Source organism: Bos indicus x Bos taurus, chromosome 5 (assembly GCF_003369695.1).
Source record: "Bos indicus x Bos taurus breed Angus x Brahman F1 hybrid chromosome 5, Bos_hybrid_MaternalHap_v2.0, whole genome shotgun sequence".
Taxonomy (NCBI): domain Eukaryota; kingdom Metazoa; phylum Chordata; class Mammalia; order Artiodactyla; family Bovidae; genus Bos; species Bos indicus x Bos taurus.
Window position 1 is genome coordinate 12,238,155 of NC_040080.1, and position 20,636 is coordinate 12,258,790.

At 41.4% G+C, this 20,636-nt stretch overlaps 1 protein-coding gene across 12 annotated transcripts in view; it reads right to left on the reverse strand.

The window, feature by feature from the left end:
* The window catches only part of ERC1 (ELKS/RAB6-interacting/CAST family member 1), a 268,320-nt gene that overhangs the window by 231,684 nt on the left and 16,000 nt on the right, over window positions 1-20,636 (reverse strand). For all 12 annotated transcript variants that reach the window (XM_027540950.1, XM_027540947.1, XM_027540951.1 and 9 more), the window contains exon 2: window positions 12,750-13,574. In XM_027540950.1, the coding sequence (XP_027396751.1) occupies window positions 12,750-13,418 (669 nt within the window). In that variant the 5' untranslated portion in view covers window positions 13,419-13,574. The remainder of the gene's footprint in view (window positions 1-12,749; window positions 13,575-20,636) is intronic.

Sequence of the window (20,636 nt, forward strand, 5' to 3'; positions counted from 1 at the left end):
CATCCAATTTCAAGTTCCTCTGAAACCAATGAGTGGGCAGGAAAAAAATCACAGCCAACATGGGGAACACACGGCATTCATTCTTTGGAAAAAAAAGTCAGCAGCGGATTACAACCAGGAGGGGAAGCCATCTGTCACAAGAAGAAGAGGTGGTGGCAGCTCTCAAGGACTAAAACATGCCAGCTCAACCTGGGCAGGGTTGGGTTTTAGATTCTAATTCCAGCTAATGCGTGTAATAAGCAACAGTTTTCAAAATGATTGGGGTCAAATTATGGATGGAATAATAAGGGCTTCCCCTCTTGGCTCAGTTGGTAAAGAATCCGCCTGCAATGCAGGAGACCTTGGTTTGATTCCTGGGTTGGGAATATCTGCTGGAGAAGAGATAGGCTACCCATTCCGGTATTTTGGGGCTTTCCTGGTGGCTCAGCTGGTAAAGAATCCATCTGCAATGCAGGAGACCTGGGTTCGATCCTGGGTTGGGAAGATCCCCTGGAGAAGGGAAAGGCTACCCACACAAGTATTCTGGCCTGGAGAATTTCATGGACTGTATAGTCCCTGTGGTCACAAACAGCCAGACACGACTGAGCAACTTTCACTTTCACTTCACGTATGGAATGGCTAAGAGGAAGAAACCCCACCAACACTGGAACTCTTGCCTTGCCATGAGGAAGAGCAACAATACAGTGGAGGGAAACCACCCACGCCCAAACATCAGAACAAGTCAACACTTGCACAAATTCAATGTCCCCCAGTATAAAAGTGACTGGCAGTTTTATCTGCATTATAGTTCTAGCCAATAAACATTGGCCCAAAATGAAAAAAGAAAGCAACTTTCCAAATATGAGAGTAAAAGTCAACCCCAAGTCAAAGATCAACCTCTCACGACTGCCCCACCCACCACCTAACCCCATCCAAAGACCCCAGTCACACCCTAAGCCCTGCAGAGCACCAGGATCTCCACTTGGGGACACCAGCTGTAAAAAGGTGTATCACTGAGCAATTTAAAAGATTTGAAAAAATGACCTTATTGAAGCGTCAGACCCATCTTCTCTATGGACCGAAGGCCTGCTAAAATTGATCTCGGACAAGGAGGTCTAGGCTACAGGAGATCACAACACTTGAGTGTTAGTTACCATCATTTTAAAAATCTCAAAATACAGGTGATGTTTAACTCAAGTGTAGCCACTAGGTCTCTCTTTACTTAAAGAATCTGCCTGCAACGCAGGAGACACAGGAGACTCAGGTTCAATCTATGGATCAGGAAGATCGCCTGGAGGAGGAAATGGCAACCCACTCCAATATTCTTGCTTGGAGAATCCCATGGACAGAGGAGCCCAGCGGGCTACAGTCCACAGGGTCATTGAAGAGTCAGACACGACCAAGCATGATGCACGACAGAATGTATAAAAGCTGCTTTTGAATATAATACAGTATTTGTGAAGTTACAACTGGTCACTAGTCCCTTACTTGTTAATATTCCTTTCCTCATTCAAGTGGCTTTTCAAAATTCACTTCCTCCCTTCAGAGCCTTCTTCCCTAAAAGGAAAACAGTGATTTCCTCTAGAATAGATTCACCTAGATATCCACCTGCTGGTAACTCTCTTTTTTTCCAGACTTTGGCTTGCAAAGCCATATTTATTCTATTTTTAAAAAGCCATTACACAACTAAGAGTTCTCATATCGCAACTAAGGTCCAGGGCAGCCAAATAAATAAATAAATCAAAAATACCACTATAGTTTTTAATTAAAATATATCTGCATATGTCAATGGCTTGGGAGGTTTCCCTTGTGGCTCAGCTGGTAAAGAATCCACCTGCCATGTGGGAGACCTGGGTTTGATCCCTGGACTGGGAAGATCCCCTGAAGAAAGGAAAGGCTATCCACTCCAGTACTCTGGGCTGGAGAATTCCATGGACTGTATAGTCCAAGGGGTTGCAAAGAGTCGGACACGACTGAGCAACTTTCACTGGGAGGTATACCTTCTCTCAAAAACAAAATATAATAAATATTTATGACAGTGAAGAACACAGTTACTCTCCAAGTTTATAGTTATTATTCTAATTATACCAAAAATTAGACAATATGGTCCAGAAATGACCTTCACTTGCTCAAAAGTTCAGTAAGTAGGATGTCAACTAAGTAGACCATTTCAATCAACAAACCTCTGGGAAAAATCTAATGAGTCAAACCAAAAAGTTCATGAATAATGAAGCCATCACTGTTGACTTCATTCTGCTCCTCACTGATAACGTGTGATCAGCTACAGCACAAGGTTACTTCCCTCTGTTCCTGAAAGAATTAAAGTAAACGTGAAGCATGCATGCAGCGTCATGAAGTGCCGTTTGCTTCTTTTTCGTGACCACCTAGTTTAGCAGGAAGGAGCACAGACGTGGAGCACACCTGGGCTTGAATCCTGCCTTTGACACTCTACAGCTGTGTGATCTTGGGCAAGTTCTGTGTTCCCTCTAAGCCTCTGTTTCCACATCAGTAAAATAAAGACAACAGGGACTTCCACCAGGGACTTCTCTGGTGGTCCAGTGCTAAGCCTCCAAGCTCCCAGTGCAGGGTGCTGGGGTTCGATCTCTGGTCAGGTGCGGCAACTAAGAACCAGCAGAGATAGATAGATAGATAACAGTACCTACCTCCAAAAGATTGCTATGATGATAATGCAAGCAGAGCACATAAAACAGGGCCTGCTTCTTAGCAAACACTACACAACCATTACCACTTTGAGTGGCAGTAGCTGAGAGTTATCACTACTTATCCTGCTATGTAGACCAGATGTTGGCAAACTTTCCCTGTGAGTGGCGAGATGAAATACCTTGGGTTTACCGGAGCACATGGGCTCTGTTTAAAACTACTCAACTACACCGCTGTAGTGGGGAAGCAGCCGTAGACAACAGGCAAATAAATAAGCATGGCTGTGTGCCAATCAATCTTTGTTTATGAACACTGAGGTTTAGATTTCATGTAATTTTTCACATTCACAAAACATCACTCTTCTGATTTTTTTTTAAAATCACTTAAAAATGTAAAAATCATTCTTGGCTTGCAGGGGATATAAGAATCCTGTGGGCAGGATTTGGCCCACAGGCTGTGACACAAAACTCCTGGTGTAAATCAGTGCATTTTAAATGCAAATCAATGACCAGGTTTCCATCAGTCCTTAATAAAGTCATCACGGCAAACTTAAAAGCTGTATTTTCTTGGGGAGGACTGTCCTCTACTCTGTGATGATGCAATTTCAACTCCTTTGGTATCACAGTGTTTTTCATCTTATAAAATGATGCTAAGAGTATGGGGTCATTTAAGTTTTTTTAATTGTCTTTATTTGAAAATCCCATGCCAAGTCTGCCCCCTTCCCGCTTTTTTGCAGGGAGTGTAGCTGTTGTTCATTTCTTATTTAACTGGTGTGTAAGACCCAAGTCTAGGAATTGTTAACCTAAAGCTTTCTGCCTAGTTGAAACAAGAGTAGTGATCGCTATCACCGGCACCTGCTGATCTGTAAGCTAATCAAGTCAATCTTCAGCATCTGCTAAGCTGGCCACCTGTGTCTCTCCTCGGTCCCTTCTCTTAACTTAATGTTAACTCCTTCCCAGAAGCCTTCGGATCCTCTGCTAACATCCATTCTTGTATTTCCTCCTCCAACTAAAACAGATAGGAATCTTAATGTACTTTTTCACATTTAATGGGCTTCCCTGGTGGCTCAAACAGAAAAGAGTCTGCCTGCAATGTGGGAGACCCAGGTTCGATCCCTTGGTCAGGAAATTCCCCTGGAGTAAGAAATGCAAACTCACTCCAGTATCCTTGCCTGGAGAATTCTAGGGACAGAGGAGCCTGGTGGGCTACAGTCTACGTGGTCTCAAAGAGTCGGACATGACTAAGCAACTAACACTTTTACTTTCATACTTAATAAATGACTGCCCACATTAATTTTTCAATAAATATTTTAAATGAGTATTTGCATTTCACTCAGCCGTTCTTAGTTGAAAATGCCACCATGGCATTTTACTGGGCTTTGTAACCAGAGAGATGAAGCTGTGTCACTTCCCAGATGTGAGATGTGCACAGAGTACTTTCCTGATTTGTAGTTTCCTCACCCATCAGTAAGGACAGTATCACTTCCCTAGAGGAGGGCTGTTAGAATTAGAAATAACATACAAAAGAAGCTAGTATGGTATTTGTAAATGCTCTATTTGTTTACTTGCTAAGTCATCTCCAACTCTTTTGCCAAGCCATGAACTATACAGCCCGCCAGGCTCCTCTGTCCATGGGATTTCCCTGGCAAGAACAGTGGAATGGGTTGCCATTTCCTCCTCCAGAGGACCTTCCCAGCCCAGGGACTGAACCCTCATCTCCTGCATTGGCAGGCGGATTCTTTACAGCTGAGCCACCAAGGGGGCCCAAATGCTCCATAAAAGCAGTTATTATTAACACGTGCACCAGGTTTCTAGAAGTACTCAGAGACGTGTTTGACAACAGTGTCACGGTAAGGCTTCATTTTCACTGACAAAACTACTACACTACTTTTAAAGGTACAACAGATGACACACGGAAACCAAAGAGAACATCAGACGCAAGGTGACATTTTTTATGTCAGCGAAGTAACAACAGAGATAATGTAAGCAAAGAGCACTTTTTCGTGACATACAAAAATTTCAGCTAGAAAAAAGACGACAGCACGGAAATAGTTTTAAATAAACACAATGAGTAAATATAAACATTCTGTGTTGCCCCTTCTCAAGAATTCCCCATCGTTTCGTAAAGGTTAAGTCTTCTTCATACAAAGGCACACAGTTTAAATTATTTACAGAGGGTTTTAGGTCCAACTAACCAGCCAGAAACTCCTTACCACAGAGAGAAAATAGAGTGGTAAAAAAATTATTTCCAGCAATATTACATTCCTTTTGGGAAAGCACTCTATAATTCATGGATGAGTCACTGTGGAAATAAAAATCTTAAATAATGGATAAGACTGTAACTGAAAATCCTGAGAGCTAATTACCCTATTCTATGTTCCTGGTAACTCCTTCAGGAATATTAAGGTTACACTGGTAGTGATTAGTTATCCAAAGGAGACTTCTTATCTACTGTGACCCACTTTCTAGCAACACTGTTCAGGTCCCAGGCTACTGCTTCCCTCTTCGCAGCTGACTGTAAGATACATGCCATACTTCAAAAAATGTTGTACAGTAGTCTCTGAAGTTAAGAAATATCTGACTTGATTCTAAGTAACATTTATTACCTATTATGGGGTTTCCCAGGTGGCTCAGTGGTAAAGAATCTGCCTGCCAAGGAAGAGATGAAGGTTCGACCCCTGGGTTGGGAAGATCCCCTGGAGGAGGAAATGGCAACTCACTCCAGTGATCTTACCTGAAGAATCCCATGGACAGAGGAGCCTGGCGGGCTACAGTCCATGGGATCACAGAGTCAGACACAGCTTAGCAAGTCAACAACAAATACCTACTGTGCCATTTAGTCTTATCCATGATTTTATACATAGTATCTCCTTTAATCTTTCATTATCACAACAATCATAAAAGCATTTTCTCCCTGTGACAACTCATTAAACTCCAAGAAAGCTCTTTGCACTTTATATGCAAGCCCTGGTTTCAAGCTGCCTATCTTGAAAAGGAGATCGATTGTCAAGTACTTCTCACTCCCAGAAAAGCCTAACTCAGTTATGTGAGTCAATCTCGAACTAGGGCATTAAAATAAAAATGAAGAGACTCTTCAAGAGAATTCCATTAGGAAAACTGGTCAAAACAAGTCAGATAACTGTACAAGAAAGAAAGAATCCCTCCGGGGATTACAGATGAGAAAACGGGCCCAAAAAGATTACACAATGTACCCACGGTCGCACAGCTACTGACTGGCAGAGCCAGGACAGAAATGAGAACGAGAAGTCTCCTTTTCTAGACGGGGTGTCCTATCCATTACACCAGCAATTCTCAAGCTCATCAGACCCAATGCCACCCATCCCTCTTCTTCTAACAAATATTTTGTAATGTGTCCTTTATTATCTCAAAATAAAATTCATAGATAAATAAGCCTACTCTCACAGGCAATCCAAAAAATTAATATAATGCTCTGTGAAAGAGAGAAGAAAAGTTTTATAAGAAACAAACATGCATGTTAACAGGTCAAACGCTGAGACATGGCCACACCAAAAGACATGGGCACATGCACAGAGAGACTGGTGGACGTCCTGGTCAACAATGCAATGCTGAAGTCCTTTTCTAAAATGATAAAAACTCTACGTCAAGTTCCAAACAAAACAAAGTACAATAAAATTTTTTTTAAAAATTAACGGCAAACATCACATTTACTGTAAAAGAAAAAAAAAGGACTATCTGCCATCAACTTACACAGTAGTTCCAGTGCTGGAAAAGTTCAGTGTATACTGAAGTTATTCCAGAAATGCTAATGCATTTACGCACACTTATGTAGTTAGAAATGGGTTCAGGTCATTAAAAACAGCTTTCTCATCTACACACATTTCTGGGTGAGATGTTTGAAAACCACCTGGAATGAGGGAGACTTTTCCAGAGCAGGACTGCCCTAAGCATCGCAGGGTACCTAGCAATCCCGGGCCCTCTCTACCCCAAATCTAAAAAATGCCTTCTGCCTTGAAACCATGCTGGCAGCCAATGCACCCATGACTTTCGAACAACTGAAAACCAATGTGCTACTCTGGAAAACAAGCACCTATCACCAAAAACGCCAAAAGAAATTCAGGAATTCATCCAATACAACTTAAATAGACTATCTTCTGCCTGCCTCATTTCTTGAAAATGCTCTGTACCATGGGCAGCAAGTTTTCACAGAGAAATAATACACTTCATGAAATCACAAGACAGAAAAGACTGGAGCTCATTAAAGTATGCTTCTGTCCTAGGAATCTGGCACCTATTTAAGTTCCTGTGCCCATGATGAGCCATGTGGCAAGAATACATTGCTAATTACTCAGATTATCAAATCTACGAAAGAGAATCGAAACTGGGAACATTTTCTGAACATGTTCTTCTACTTTCTCAGCAGATTTTAAATCCCACACAAGTTTTCACATAGCTCCAAAGAATGTTGTCCTTTGAAATAGAGTGAATACTACAGGATATTGATAATGTAAACAGTGCAATTGTGTAATAAAAAATTTTAAATACTGTGCTTAAACAAAGATTTATCTGTGAACAGCTAATCAAAGCAATTTTGCTTTCATTTTATTACCACTATCTCAGATCAACAAGAGGAATGAAACTGGTGTACAGAGAATAACACACATATAAATAACTGTCCAAAACTCTTTGCCTCAAACAGATCAACTACAACGTACCATTATTGATATTTTTTAACAATGAGTATACCTGAGTTACAGACACATATCTCTTCCTGAATTTCACAAAACATGGAAGAACTCAACATAAATAACGAAGAACCTTAACCTGAAAAACCGTTTCCTTCTGTTATGCTTTCAAGATGCTGTGGAACAAAGGATGAAGTTCTTAATCACAAAATTTTACAGCATGGAGGAAAACTTAAGAGATTAACCTTATGCAAAGTGTGTGTGATAAACTGGTGGGCAACAACCTCTTGTTGTATCTTATGCTGGCAGTATCAGAAAATAAAAGTATGTATTTTCTCTTTTTTACCATTCAGAGAATTTAAAAACCAAGTCAAGATGAAACATACAAAACAACAGGTCTACAGATACACAATGGAACTTTAGCAGAGAAAGCACATATCCTGGGCTCTGTACTCAACAGCAGTTCCTCATCTTAAGCTTAATGGGTATGCCTCAAGCACAAAGTACATAACAGAAAGTTACACAACCATCTCCATGAGAATGGCTTCATATGTATTGCCTGGCAATATTCTTAAAGTTGAGCTCTCTCTCTCCCAGAATTTTACACTGCCTTCTAATACTTAAGCAATAGGAATATAGATTCCCACTGTCAAGGAATTCTTGATGATCTGCTCTCTTTTTCTGAGCAACAAATTATAACGTGCAAGCACTGCCCAGAAGACCATTTTTAAAGTATGCAGTGATTCTTAAAGACGTTAAGTCCTTTATTTAGGGTTATGGATATTAAAAAGCTCCCACAGACTGAACAAATTTAAAAATCACAGTTTCAATCAAAAATCATCACCACTGTTGTTGTTGTTCAGTTGTTAAATTGTGTCTGACTTTGTGACTCCATGGACTGCACGCAACATGTCAGGCTTCCCTGTCCCATTCACCATCTCCTGGAGCTTGCTCAAACTCATGTCCACTGAGTCAGTGATGCCACCCAACCATCTCATCCTCTGTTGCCTCCTTCTCCTCAATCTTTCCCAGCATCAGGGTTTTTTCCCAAGGAGATGGCTCATTTCATCAAGTGGCCAAAGCATTAGAGCCTCAGCATCAGTTCTTCCAATGAATGTTCAGGGTTGATTTCCTTTAGGATTGACTGGTTTGATCTCCTTGCAGTCCAAGGGACTCTCAAAAGAGTCCTCTCTTGCCTCATCATCTATATTCAAAGATTTCTTTGAAAACATCTCATGGATGTGCACCTTCTTCTCCAGTCCTGTAACCCAAATAACTCCAGGCTTTCTGCCGCAAACTCACTCGCTCTCCCTTCCTGCATGCCTGCCTGCCTGCCTGCCTGCAGCCCTCTCTGCTGATCAGCAATAAAGGCTGCTCCTAAATAATTTTTTGGTTATGTTTCAGGGCAACTTTCCTCCCTCCCTCCCTAGGGCAACTTTCTGTTCCTTTCCTCAAATTCTTCTCTGAATAAGTCATATTAAGAAAGAAAGAAGTTATACACTTTTAAAGGATCAATTAAATTTTACCTCAATAAAGTTGTCACAAAGGGAGAGAGGGAGGGAGCGAGGCAGGGAGCGGCAACAGAGGAGGGCAGGAGGAGGGGGGCTCTCCATCCCACCCCCAGTGAAGTCCCTGCAGTCATCCTGCAGAGGTCAAAGACCCAGCGCACCCACACCGCTGTCAGCAGCAATCTGGCCTCCCAGGAACCAGGTCCAGTGGTGGTCAAGCACCGTTCTGTGAAGCTGACTCGTCCATCAGATGGAGACAGCGCTGGGAGAAAATACATTCCTCCATGCAGCCAGAACCTAAAACCTTCATATTGGCACTCATTTTTCCAGGACTGGCCTTCCAAAAAAAATACCCCAAAAGAAAGAAAGGGTGGGAAAGAAAACTTCCTTCCTCACAGCTGCCTGTTGAATACACAGAGCATATGTAAAATGTCACAGGTCTCTTATTTAGAGTCCCCCCACCCAATCGCTTGTTAGAAAGCAGGGTCTCTGGGCCCCTCCAAGCCTCTTACAGAGCACCCGTGACATGATATCAAAGTAAAATGGAACTATGACCTCCCTTGATCAACAGCAGGGTAACTACAACAACTGGGTGCCCGAAGTGCACTTTCTGGTTTCTTTGGCACAAAAGAATAAAAAATGGGTTTCCCAACTCATATTTAAGCTGCCACCTGCAAAGACTGTGTAAATAAGCAGACACATAAAACCAATTCCATCACTGAGAGCAAGTCCCACACGCCACCGCACTGTGAACTGTACGGGAGAAGGGGAAGGAGACACTGCAGTCCTCCAGCAAGTTCCACCTCCTCACAGATAAGCCTTATCGGGCATTTGTACAGACTTTGTTTATTAGATTCACTGGATCGTTTTTCATAACACTCCACTACATCCCAGGTGAGCAAATTTACCAGCTCTACAGGAAACCAATTTGCCATCCCATTCATGTACCTCTGCACAAGACAAAGTCCAGGGGACGGGTAGCTTCTGTTTCTATAAGCTGGACAAATTCTGCTTCCCAAAAGGATTGTTAATTCCCCAAAAGGAGCGTATCTATCTTACATTTAATTTTCTCAGGGCATCCCACACAGTGCCTCTAATATATCTCATTTCTGGAACACCAGAAAAGATCAAATCTATCTGAAAAAATAGACTGTAATACAGATTTATCCACAGTACTCTGAAAAATCATTCATAATTCATCTCTAAGTTACAACGGGATGAGGAGAAAGAAAAGTTAAACAGTCCAAGACAGAGATTTCAGATTTTCAAATCAGACTTTTAATGACAGGGAAACAATTAGCAACCTTATGGAAAAACTGATTTAAATTCAAATAATGGCTTTCCCTATGTGACAAATCAAGGCAGAACCTAAAATTATTAAAATACTAATAGTCACCAGGGTCCAAAGAGTGAGAACAAATGACAAAGCAAATATTTACAGATAGTAAGTCTCTCTTGCTGTCTACACAAATAAAGTCAAACTCCAAAAGCAAAAAAAAAAAAAATAGAACAAAACATTAAACTCACCTGCTACACTGTAATTTTTTAAAAGTTACTCTGATCACACAAAATGCCAATGAAAGTGATTTAAAACAATTATTTTCAAAATAAGCTTCCAACTCAACTCAACATGTAGGAATATTACAGGAAGGCATTATAAGCAAAAAAGGAGTATGACAATATCTTATTAGATACTGATAAGAACAAAATTAAAAAATATAAATCATCCAAAGCCTTAGTTTTGTAGTTCAACCAAGATCACAGCTGGATTTTTATTCTCCATCAAATAAACACACCAAAACCCTTCCTCATTCCCAATTTAAGAAAAAGAAAAGACCTTTCCTGTGAAAACGTATATTGTTCCATTTCTCCAGCCACCAGTACTTGAAAGTTACAAGTACTTTCATACAAGAGGAGTATGAAACATAAAAACAACTGGGTATTCATTTTTGAAACAATCTTCTGAAAGGACTTCATAATAACTGTACACATCAGGCAATTCTAAGCAAATGTGTTCTTTTTCATTTGATAGGATTCTAGACCAAGATCTCTGTGGTCCAATCAGATCAAACATCAGAATGTATCTAAATCCCCAATCTCAAACTGAAATGGGGAAATTTGTTTAATTACTGTAAATCCTATTAAACCAATCTTCTTTGTAAAGTGGAAATCTCTGACCTCTGAGGACTGCAGAGGGTGTGATGAATGCAGAGTTTAATTAGGGCCCAGACTGGCTCACTGTAATCTATTCATTAGCATTCTCAATTCTCTATATCTCATTGCTGTGTTTCACTTTACTTTAAAATTGCACCCTTCGTTTTTTGGAGCAAAGTCATACAATTTTAGGATTGTGTGGTAATTATAGTGGGTGCAGGAAGAATCTGTTCCTGCCAACACGGGTGTTTAATTAGGGCAAGGGGCGGAATCCAGATAAGGCGGCGTTCACCCTCCTTCAGCGCATATGGTATTTTTGGCACCAGAGCCCTGTGCACTGTTTCACGTCCACTGGACTCAAGTGCCAAGTTCCCACCACAGTCATTTCGAAAGATTCGAAGATTTTGCCTCTGAATGTAGCTTGATAATTAGAAAGGTTACTGTCATTTGCTTTTTTATCCACACAGCTTTTAAAAACAGGCACAATTAGCTGCCTGAATTATTTGAAAATAGAGAAGTAAGCTGATAATTTTTTTCCTCGTAAATATGGACTTTTTCAGGTTGGTTGATGATAAAAACCATCTTGGTGATGGGCATATTTTCAGCACCAACAGAAAGGTATATTGATGGCTAGTTAACTCAAGGATAAATTCAATAACATCAATTTAACATTCAACTTCTACGAAAGTCTAATTTATATCTCATACATAACCAATCATACCAAGCTGCTTTTCTTCCACCTAAAATCCTCAAATTTGACCAGTTAAAGAATTTTTCTTTAAAAAAGATTCAGAAGTTATACTTTCTTATAAACGTCAACAGAAAGAACTGCTACTCCCTGTTGGTACTTAATAAATATTTACATCATCAACTTTTTAAATTAATTTCCGTCCTCCGGTACTGTCAACACAGATTTGCCTTGTGCTGGTTTTATTAAGATTGACTTTTTGTGGCTCAGCTGGTAAAGAACCCACCTGCAATGTGGGAGACCTGGGTTCGATCCCTGGGTTGGAAAGATCCCCTGGAGAAGGGAACAGCTATTCTGGCCTGGAGAATTCCATGGACTACACAGTCCACGGGGTCACAAACAGTCAGACACACTGAGCGACTTTCACTTTTTAAAAAAAAAAAAAGAACACATTTGCTATGATAAATCTTGGGCTTTCCTGGTAGCTCAACTGGTAAAGAATCCACCTGCAATGCAGGAGACCCCAGTTTGATTCTTCGGTCAGGAAGATCCCCTGGAGAAGGGATAGGCTACACACTCCAGTATTCTTGGGCTTCCCTGGTGGCTTAGATGGTAAAGAATCCACCTGCCATATGGGAGACCTGGGTTTGATCCCTGGGTAGGGAAGATCCCCTGGGGGAGGGAATGGCAACCCACTCCGGTATTCTGGCCTAGAGTATCCCTATGCACAGATGAGCCTGGCAGACTCATGGGGTCACAGAGTCAGACATGACTGAGTGATAAGCATGCACACACATGGTAAATCTTACAGCACGTGGCAAAAGTACATTCTCACAAGAACAGAAAAAAGAAAATATGTGCTGAAAGAAAAGACAGGAAGAGAAAGAGAAGCAAAACGGGAAAGAATGATGAGCAAGCAGACACGGTAACCAGAAAAAAATTAAGGCACAGGACCAGTCTGGAAAAGGCCAAGAAATGGGGGCGCAAAATATAGTACTAAGAAAAACAGGAAAAACGAAAAGAAATGAACCAAGAGAAAAATCGTTTCATTTGCATGAACTCTGATTCATTTATGCCAGAACACACGCGAACTAACCTGGTTCTCCTCCTGCACAACTCTGTACTGCTCCTTCCAGACGGTGATTTTGGAAGCTTCATCCTTCCTCAGGGCTCGCTCCTTCTTCAGCTCTGGGCTCCAGAAGGTCTTGATACTGTTCATCGAGGAACTTAACTTGCTCTCCTTGACCTCCACGTCCTTGCGTAAGAGGTCATTTTCCCTTAGCACCTCCTTGAGCTGCGTCTGCAGATCCATGATGGTGTTATCTCTGGCCTGACGGAGGGAGTGAGGAACGGTGGAGGCCATGCTCACCGGGGGCAGGTGGTGCTCCCCAAACGCTATGGTGTCACTGGCGACCCCGCTGCTCGCTATGTTGGGGCTACTGCCCATAGCAGTCATCCGCACGCCATAAGGCAGACGGCCCCCGGATCGGCCAAGGGTCATGGTGCTCTTGGGTGTCTCTGAACCCGCGTTCTCGTGGTCACTTAGGTACATGGGGCCAGAAGTGGCATAGGCAGCATTGAGGGACTGGATGTTCTCCATGGAGAGGGTCTTCCCACCGCCACCTCCAGCGCTGCTTCCAGAGCTCCCTCCGGTGCTGTTGGTTCGCCGATGACCCAGGCGAGGGGAACGAGGAAGTCGAGGGGACCGCCCCGGGCTCTGGGTGCTCGGTTCCACCTTCCCCACTGAGCGGGCACTTCCATACATGGCTGCAAGATGGGTTCAGGAGCCGGGAAAGGTATGCAGCAGAAAGCAAAACACGGAACTCTGGGAGGCTGTGCTATGGCTCTAAGTCGGCTTAAGGCTCATCAGAAGTATCAGGCCCTCGCTGTCCAACCCAGAAGAAACAGCTCATGCCATTATCTGTAACGGAAAGTACTGCACGTTAGCTCTTGCAGGAGCAAACATCTCCCCTCGCAGACACTTTCACTGCCCCTACTTGAGGATTTCCCCTTTCAGCATCTGCTGACTGGTGCATTTGTTCACAGCACAACTTACTTCTCAGTAAGCATCATTCCTAAAACATCCAGCACGTCTCAGAACAGAACACCGAAACCGCACCAAGCAAATGGAAAAAAGAAATAAGGGGCATAAAGACTGGCAAGAAGAAGATAAAACTCAATGTTTCAACATATCATTTTCTAACTGGAAAATCCAAGGTCATCAACTGACAAAGACAAGACTCAACAAACTACTCACCCACAGACCAACACATAAACACGGACACTTTATTGTCCATCAGCAATGACAGTTGGAAAATATAACTTTTCAATTCCGTTCACAATAGCAGCAAAACCATAAAAATGCTCTGACATGCATCTAATAGAAATGTGCATGAAATTTTTGTAAAAACTAAAACTTTGCTGAACAAAAGGAAAGTTATCCATGTTCACAGATGAGAAGACAAACACTGTTGATGTGTCGTTTGTCCTCCAGCTCCTCCACGTGTCAATGAAAATCCCTACAAGACTCCTCACATAACCTGACAGACTAACTCTATAATTCAAACGGGAGAGTAAGGCACAACCGCCACAGAAACAATCTGAAACAGAAAAACAAAGGAAGATGTCCCCTAGATAGCAAGATATTGATACACTATAGGTCCATGATCCTTTATTTACAATGCAAAATTTTTTTAAACTCTGAAAATAAGTCTTTTTTCCCCCTCTTTAACTCATTTAGCAGCAATATCTGGCATGATCTTATATGAGGTCACTTATCACTTATAAGTACCTCACCTAGTGTAATTATTCATACACTTCACTGAGAAAATGACATGCACAATTACAGGACACTGCATAACACCCACTGGACATCGTGGAGAAAAAACCTGGACTCCAAAACCACATCTGAACCCTGGGATTTCTCAAAAGGACTCAAAGCCTTTTAAAGCTATAGTGATTAAAACTGTACAGAACTGGCCCAAGAATAGAATCTAAATTATACATGAGCATATAGTACATGCTGAAAGTAACATTTCAAAACAGTAAGAAAAGGATAAATCATTCAATAAATGGAGTCTGAACAACTGGTGCCTGAGAAAAAAATAAGTTACATCTTTACTTCACACAGTACAGAGCAATAAAGTCTATGTACATTAAAGATATAAAATTGTAAACTATTAAAAGTACTAGAAGAAAACTTACTGTGTAAGAAAACTTACACAGAGAATATCCCTGTGAATTTGAGTAAAGGTAGGGGGCTGCCGTCTATGGGGTCACACAGAGTCGGACACGACTGAAGCGACTTAGCAGCAGGGCTTCTTAATTAAGAAACAAAAGGCAAAAATACATAAAGAAAAACAACTAATACACTCAATTATGTCAAAATGACAAAGTATACCAAGAATGAAAAGAAAACCCAAACTCTTGGTGAAAAAAAAATCTAACATATGTATAAAGATTTGTATACAAAATATACAAAGAATTCCTACATGTGAAATGCCAAATCTGAACATCAATGGTTAGAGGCAAGGGGAAATTCTAAGGTTGGGGGGAAATGTCTGTGGAGACTCTTAGCTTCACTTGTAAAGCTTTATCCCCACAATGCACAAATACTTGAATTTTTTAATAGGAAAATATGTTCATATTCTAAAGTACAGTAACTAAGAAAATTTCAACACACATAGCATAGCCACCTATTGTACCCTTCTCTTAAACATAAAACAATACAGATCTAAACTAGATCTCTGTCATTTCCTAATAGCATTCTACCAAAGAACTGGCTTAAGTCAAGTAACAGACTTCAACATATTAAATAATATTTTAATATGCAACTGAAAATACAATCCAAGTAAATCATATGGTCAAAAATAAGATTTTAGAGTGTCTATATAGTCCAGCCAAACTCAAACGAGTTAAAGATCTTCAGAAATGCGAATACACTGGCAATCCCATCTCCACTTTGGTGATCCAGTAAAGAGAGCCCTGAGGTAACAATAAGCAGGACAGGAAACACAGTCTTGTCTCAGAAATAGCAACAGGGCACCAAGTTCAGACACTGCAATACTCTGCTAGTAACGTTAGGAAATTCCTTCCCAGGAGGAACCTAACTCAGGAAGCAAAAATCTGGACTGTAGGGTAGGTGACAAGCAGTAATCTACATACTACTGCAGTGAATTCATCTTCAAGATCAAAGAGGTTTGCAAAGTTTTTTCTCTTTGAAGTAATCTGAATATTGCTTAAAACAAGAGAGCTACTCATTACCCAGAGCCCCTTAAATGATAACAAAAGCTAAGGCATAGTAAATGTTTACCATATGTCAGGCACTGTGCTAAGAATTTTATAAGATTTAATATTTATAAGCCCCCTTGCTGTTGTTGATTAGTCACTAAGTCGTGTCTGACTCTTTGCGCCCCCATGGACTGCAGCATGCCAGGCTCCTTTGTCCACGGGATTTCCCAGGCAAGAATACTGGAGTGGGTTGCCATTTCCTTCTCCAGATCTTCCCGACACAGGGACTGAACCCACGTCCCCTGCATTTGCAGGCGGGTTCTTTACCACTGAGCCACCGGGAAGCCTCCTACAACACAGGTGCTACCATTATCTCCACTTTACAGATGAAAGTGAGGCCTACGGGTGTTGAATGACTCATCTAAAGTTACACAGCTTTTAAGAGGTAGGGCCAAGATCTGAATTTAGGGCATCTAATTCTAGAGCCCTGGGTGCTCCCAATTATTACACTGTGCTTATCTGCCATCATCTGCTCATCTCAATTGTCCAGTTGCAAAGCAGTGTGTCCTGCTAATCTAGGACTCTAAACCTAAACTTTAAGGCATACCTTAGGTATTCTTGGGTATAATGCTTAAATAATCATATTTATCCCTCTATTAAGGAGAACGTCTTCTTTAAAAGATGGTGGGTAGAAGAACAGAATCAGGAAAACTAACAAAGAGCAGTAATTCAGTCTCAGGAATCGTGCCACCAGAACTTTGAAGTTGTCACGCTCAAAAAAAAATTCCCAGCTGTGCTTTGGTGCAAAACTTTGTCCTGTAGTTGAGTAACTAAATCACACTAAAGAGGCTGAGATCCAGGAGCACAAATCCACGTCGAGTGTTCAACGTGAGCAGGTGCACTCCAGAGTTTCAAGCCACTTTCAGACCCAAAACGGCATTTGCACGTGGAGTCTTTGTTACTATTAGAATTGTATTCATTTCTAGTAACACCACAAAAGAAGAAAACCCACTAGCTCTGTCTAAAGGCCTCATTCTGGCTTTCTAATATGAGCTTCAGGGAAGACAGTGTTTAAAAAATTCGAATTTCTTTTAAAAATATGCCAGATCCACAACCACAAGATAATAATCCTTGTACTTTATAACAAACAGCTGACACACACATAAAAAAAAATGTGACCAAGAAAAAAAAATTAAGCCATATGATCCCATTTATATAAAATTCCAGAAGGAATCTATTAGGCCAGAAAGCGAATCAGTATGTGCCTGGGGCTGGGGGTTGAGCCATGGATCGTGAAGACGGATCAGGGATCTTGGAAGGATAGAAGGAAACTTCCGTGGTGACAAAATGTTCACTATCTTGACTGGGGTGAGGCTTCCTAGGGGTACACAGGTCAAAATTCAAACTGCACACTTTAAATATGTTCAGGGTATTGTACATAAATTATACTACAAAAGCTTGAAAAAAATACTTCCACATTCCAAACTCCCCTGCCCTGAATTAATCCAAAGAAACACCTTCTCTGATTACCTACCTGGCTTCCTGACTGCTGCTGGAAACAACAACAACACACGTTGCAGCTGTTTAGTTTGAGCCCATGATAAATTGGCCCCAGAGTTCTCCGAGCCCCTTAGCTTACTTCCTATCCAATATTTTGTTAGCTCCCTATCCTGTATCTGCTGTGGTTACTTCACACCTCTTCACTCTACTCATCAGACAGCACACACAAGGCTCCTGGGTCAGAGACGAAGAATTTTGCTACTCACATCACAGCCAGCACTATGAGCATCTTACCCACCCACTCGAAGTCCCACAAGGTGGCACCGTGGGGCCCAGGGAGCCACTACACATGCAGTGTGTCCGCAGAGGAACACGGAATTCAGGGAGCCCGCCACCTGACAGCAAGCAAGGCTGATCTCTCCCAGCGGGAGGCAGTACCTCACCCCTCAAGGTGGCTTGCTGCAAACACGATGCTGAGACATGCTTTTTCTGAATCCAGTAAGTCTTTAGATAACTTTTTATATAAGAGATAACACAGTATTGTTTCCTGAAACTTTTGTTTCAGGTGTGCACATGAACACACATGCACACACTGGATCACAAGTTAAAGTTCTTGTTGTAAACCACTGCCAGAATGGTCCTCTAACAATGGCCCAGATGAAGAGCAATCAGGACCTTGCACTCAGGGCGTGCAGGAAACAGACACATGGAGGACACGCCCTCCTCCTGACAAGTACCCTGTGGTATTTTAAGGTACCCGCCTAAATCATCTGCTACTCCTTCCTTCAAGAGGGGAGGCAAAATTCCTCTGTGTACCACCAGTCTTAAAGGATTTGCTTCTGACAATGTATCACTTCCAAAATGCACTCATAAAGACACAGAGGCTTCAGTCTTGGTCACTCTCTTGGATCTCTGGCTCTGGGGGCAGTTAGCCACCATGCTGTAAGGGTATTCCAGTTAACCTACAGAGAGCACCAACAGCCACGTGAGCAGGCCTGGAAAGGGACCCTCCGACTTCAGTCAAGCCTTCAGACGACTGCAACCTCATGAAACACCTTAAGCCAGAACCACCCAGTGTGCTCTTCATAACAACTGTGTTGTTTAGTCGCTAAGTTGTAGCCTACTCTTTTGTGACCCTATGGATTGTAGCCACCAGGCTCCTCTGTCCATAGGATCTCCCAGGAAAAATACTGGAGTGGGGTGCCATTTCCTTCTCCAAAAACTGTGAGATGACGTGTTTTTTCTTAATCCAGTTAAGTTTTTAGATAACTTTTTACGTAAGAGATAACTAACACAGACAGTATTGTTTCCTAAAACTTGCTGGGTGTTCAGGAACACACATGTGCACACTGGATCACAATTTAAAGTGCTTGCTGTTCACCACTGCCGGAATGGTCCTCTAACGCGACGATTCCCAAGCGAGTCAGACTCCCTGCTCCCCTCAAGCCCACAAGGTGATGCAGAGGGGCCCAAACAGGAGATGCGGGAGTGCAGAACTGTTTTCACACCACATCACTTGCTTTTTCATTGTGCATTCTCACAAAGGTATAGTAGTGTTTTCCAGAGGCTCCGTGATGGCTAATGGAACGTGCAGTCCTATGCTTTTAAATTTTCTCAGTTTTACTGTCTAATATGGTAAACAGTAACTGATACAGCCCACATAAAAAAGCTATTTAGAGTCTGCATAATTTATGAGTGCAAACAGATGCTGGAACAAAAAAAAAAAACAACTAGGAACCACTGCTCTAAAATTTAAATATGACATGATCACACACACCTACATACTTCCTGTGATGGCATCCCAAAATAAGAATCTGAACTCCTTGGCACTGCAGACAAAACGTTTCACGATCTGGGACCTGCCTGCCTCTCTAAAGATGGGTCACTTCTTAACCACTCTCCTTTTCCGTGTGACAACCATTCTCAGATACCTGCGATTTCCTGAAACACCATCCTCTCTTTTGTTTCCATGAGCTGCTTCTTCCCCATCAACTAGCTTCTTACAACTCATTCTTCCAAACTAAGCTTAGTAATCACAATCCTGCACAAACCCTTAAACCCCTAATTTAGGCGCCGCTCTTAAAGTACCAAGGGCTTTTAAAACAATACATTCACTATGTTTTAGTTAATGAACTACTTTCCTTACAGGCAAAGGAGCGCCTTATTTCCAAAACCCAGTGCCATGCCTAAAACAAGTAAGCCAAGTGTCTGCTAACTCCACAGGTTAACCTAAATGCTAGTAAAATTCATTAACATAGTTCCTATACGTTCAGGAGGTAGCGGTAATCTTGAAATGAGTTTATGGAAACAGCAAATAAAAGCAATTAAGACAACTGTAAAGGAAACTTGTCATTTCCTTCATATTAACAAATTTCATTTTTAATTTTAACCAAATTCCATAAACTGACAACCTTCTTCTCTGTCGGCACTGTGATGTATTTTTGTCCTCTCATATTATGCCCTGAAAATCACAAACATCAAGATCTGAAAGAATGAACTTAATTTTTAAAACAATGAAGAGTCATTTTTTATTTATTTTGGGGCTATGCTGGGTCTTCATATCTTATGAGATCTCTCAATTAAGCAAATGGCAACTAAAGGTTAAATCAGAATAAAAAATGTGGTATCCTGCTTCTATAATTACAAAATTTTTACAAATTTTATTGCTTTTAATAATTCATTTCTATTCTAAAAACCCTTCTACACATGGGGATTTGAGTTTTTCTCCCTTAGAGCTTTTGTACAGTTCTTTCTAAAAAACGTCCATCTAACTGCTAAGAATAAAAGTGCTTTTTCTCTCCCTTAACCAGAATATATAGAAGCCATAAAGAAGCAGTGATAGTGAGAATAATCCACTCTGATACCCCAAAAGGAATAAGGGTAATAAATGCTGCTGAGAGAAAGCAGAACATGGAAGGCACAAGAGGCCGATTCTTTGTCATCTAAGGTTTTTCTTAATGTTTTAAATCCTACTTCTCATAGTCGCTACTATATTTCTGTGAGTTCTTAAAACAGCAGCAACAAAACAGAGTTCAGACCTGGCCACTACTATATATTCATACCACGAAGCTTGTCATCTAGGTCAGGAAAACCATAAAGAGAAGAATACTGGAAAATTCCAGGATCCCTACAAGAAAGGCCTTGGTTCAAAAATCTATATACATGAGGAGAAAGAACACCCACCCCCTAAGCCCAGCTCCAGCCCACATACAAATACATACCCACTGAGAATCCTGGAGTCCAACCAGGGGCC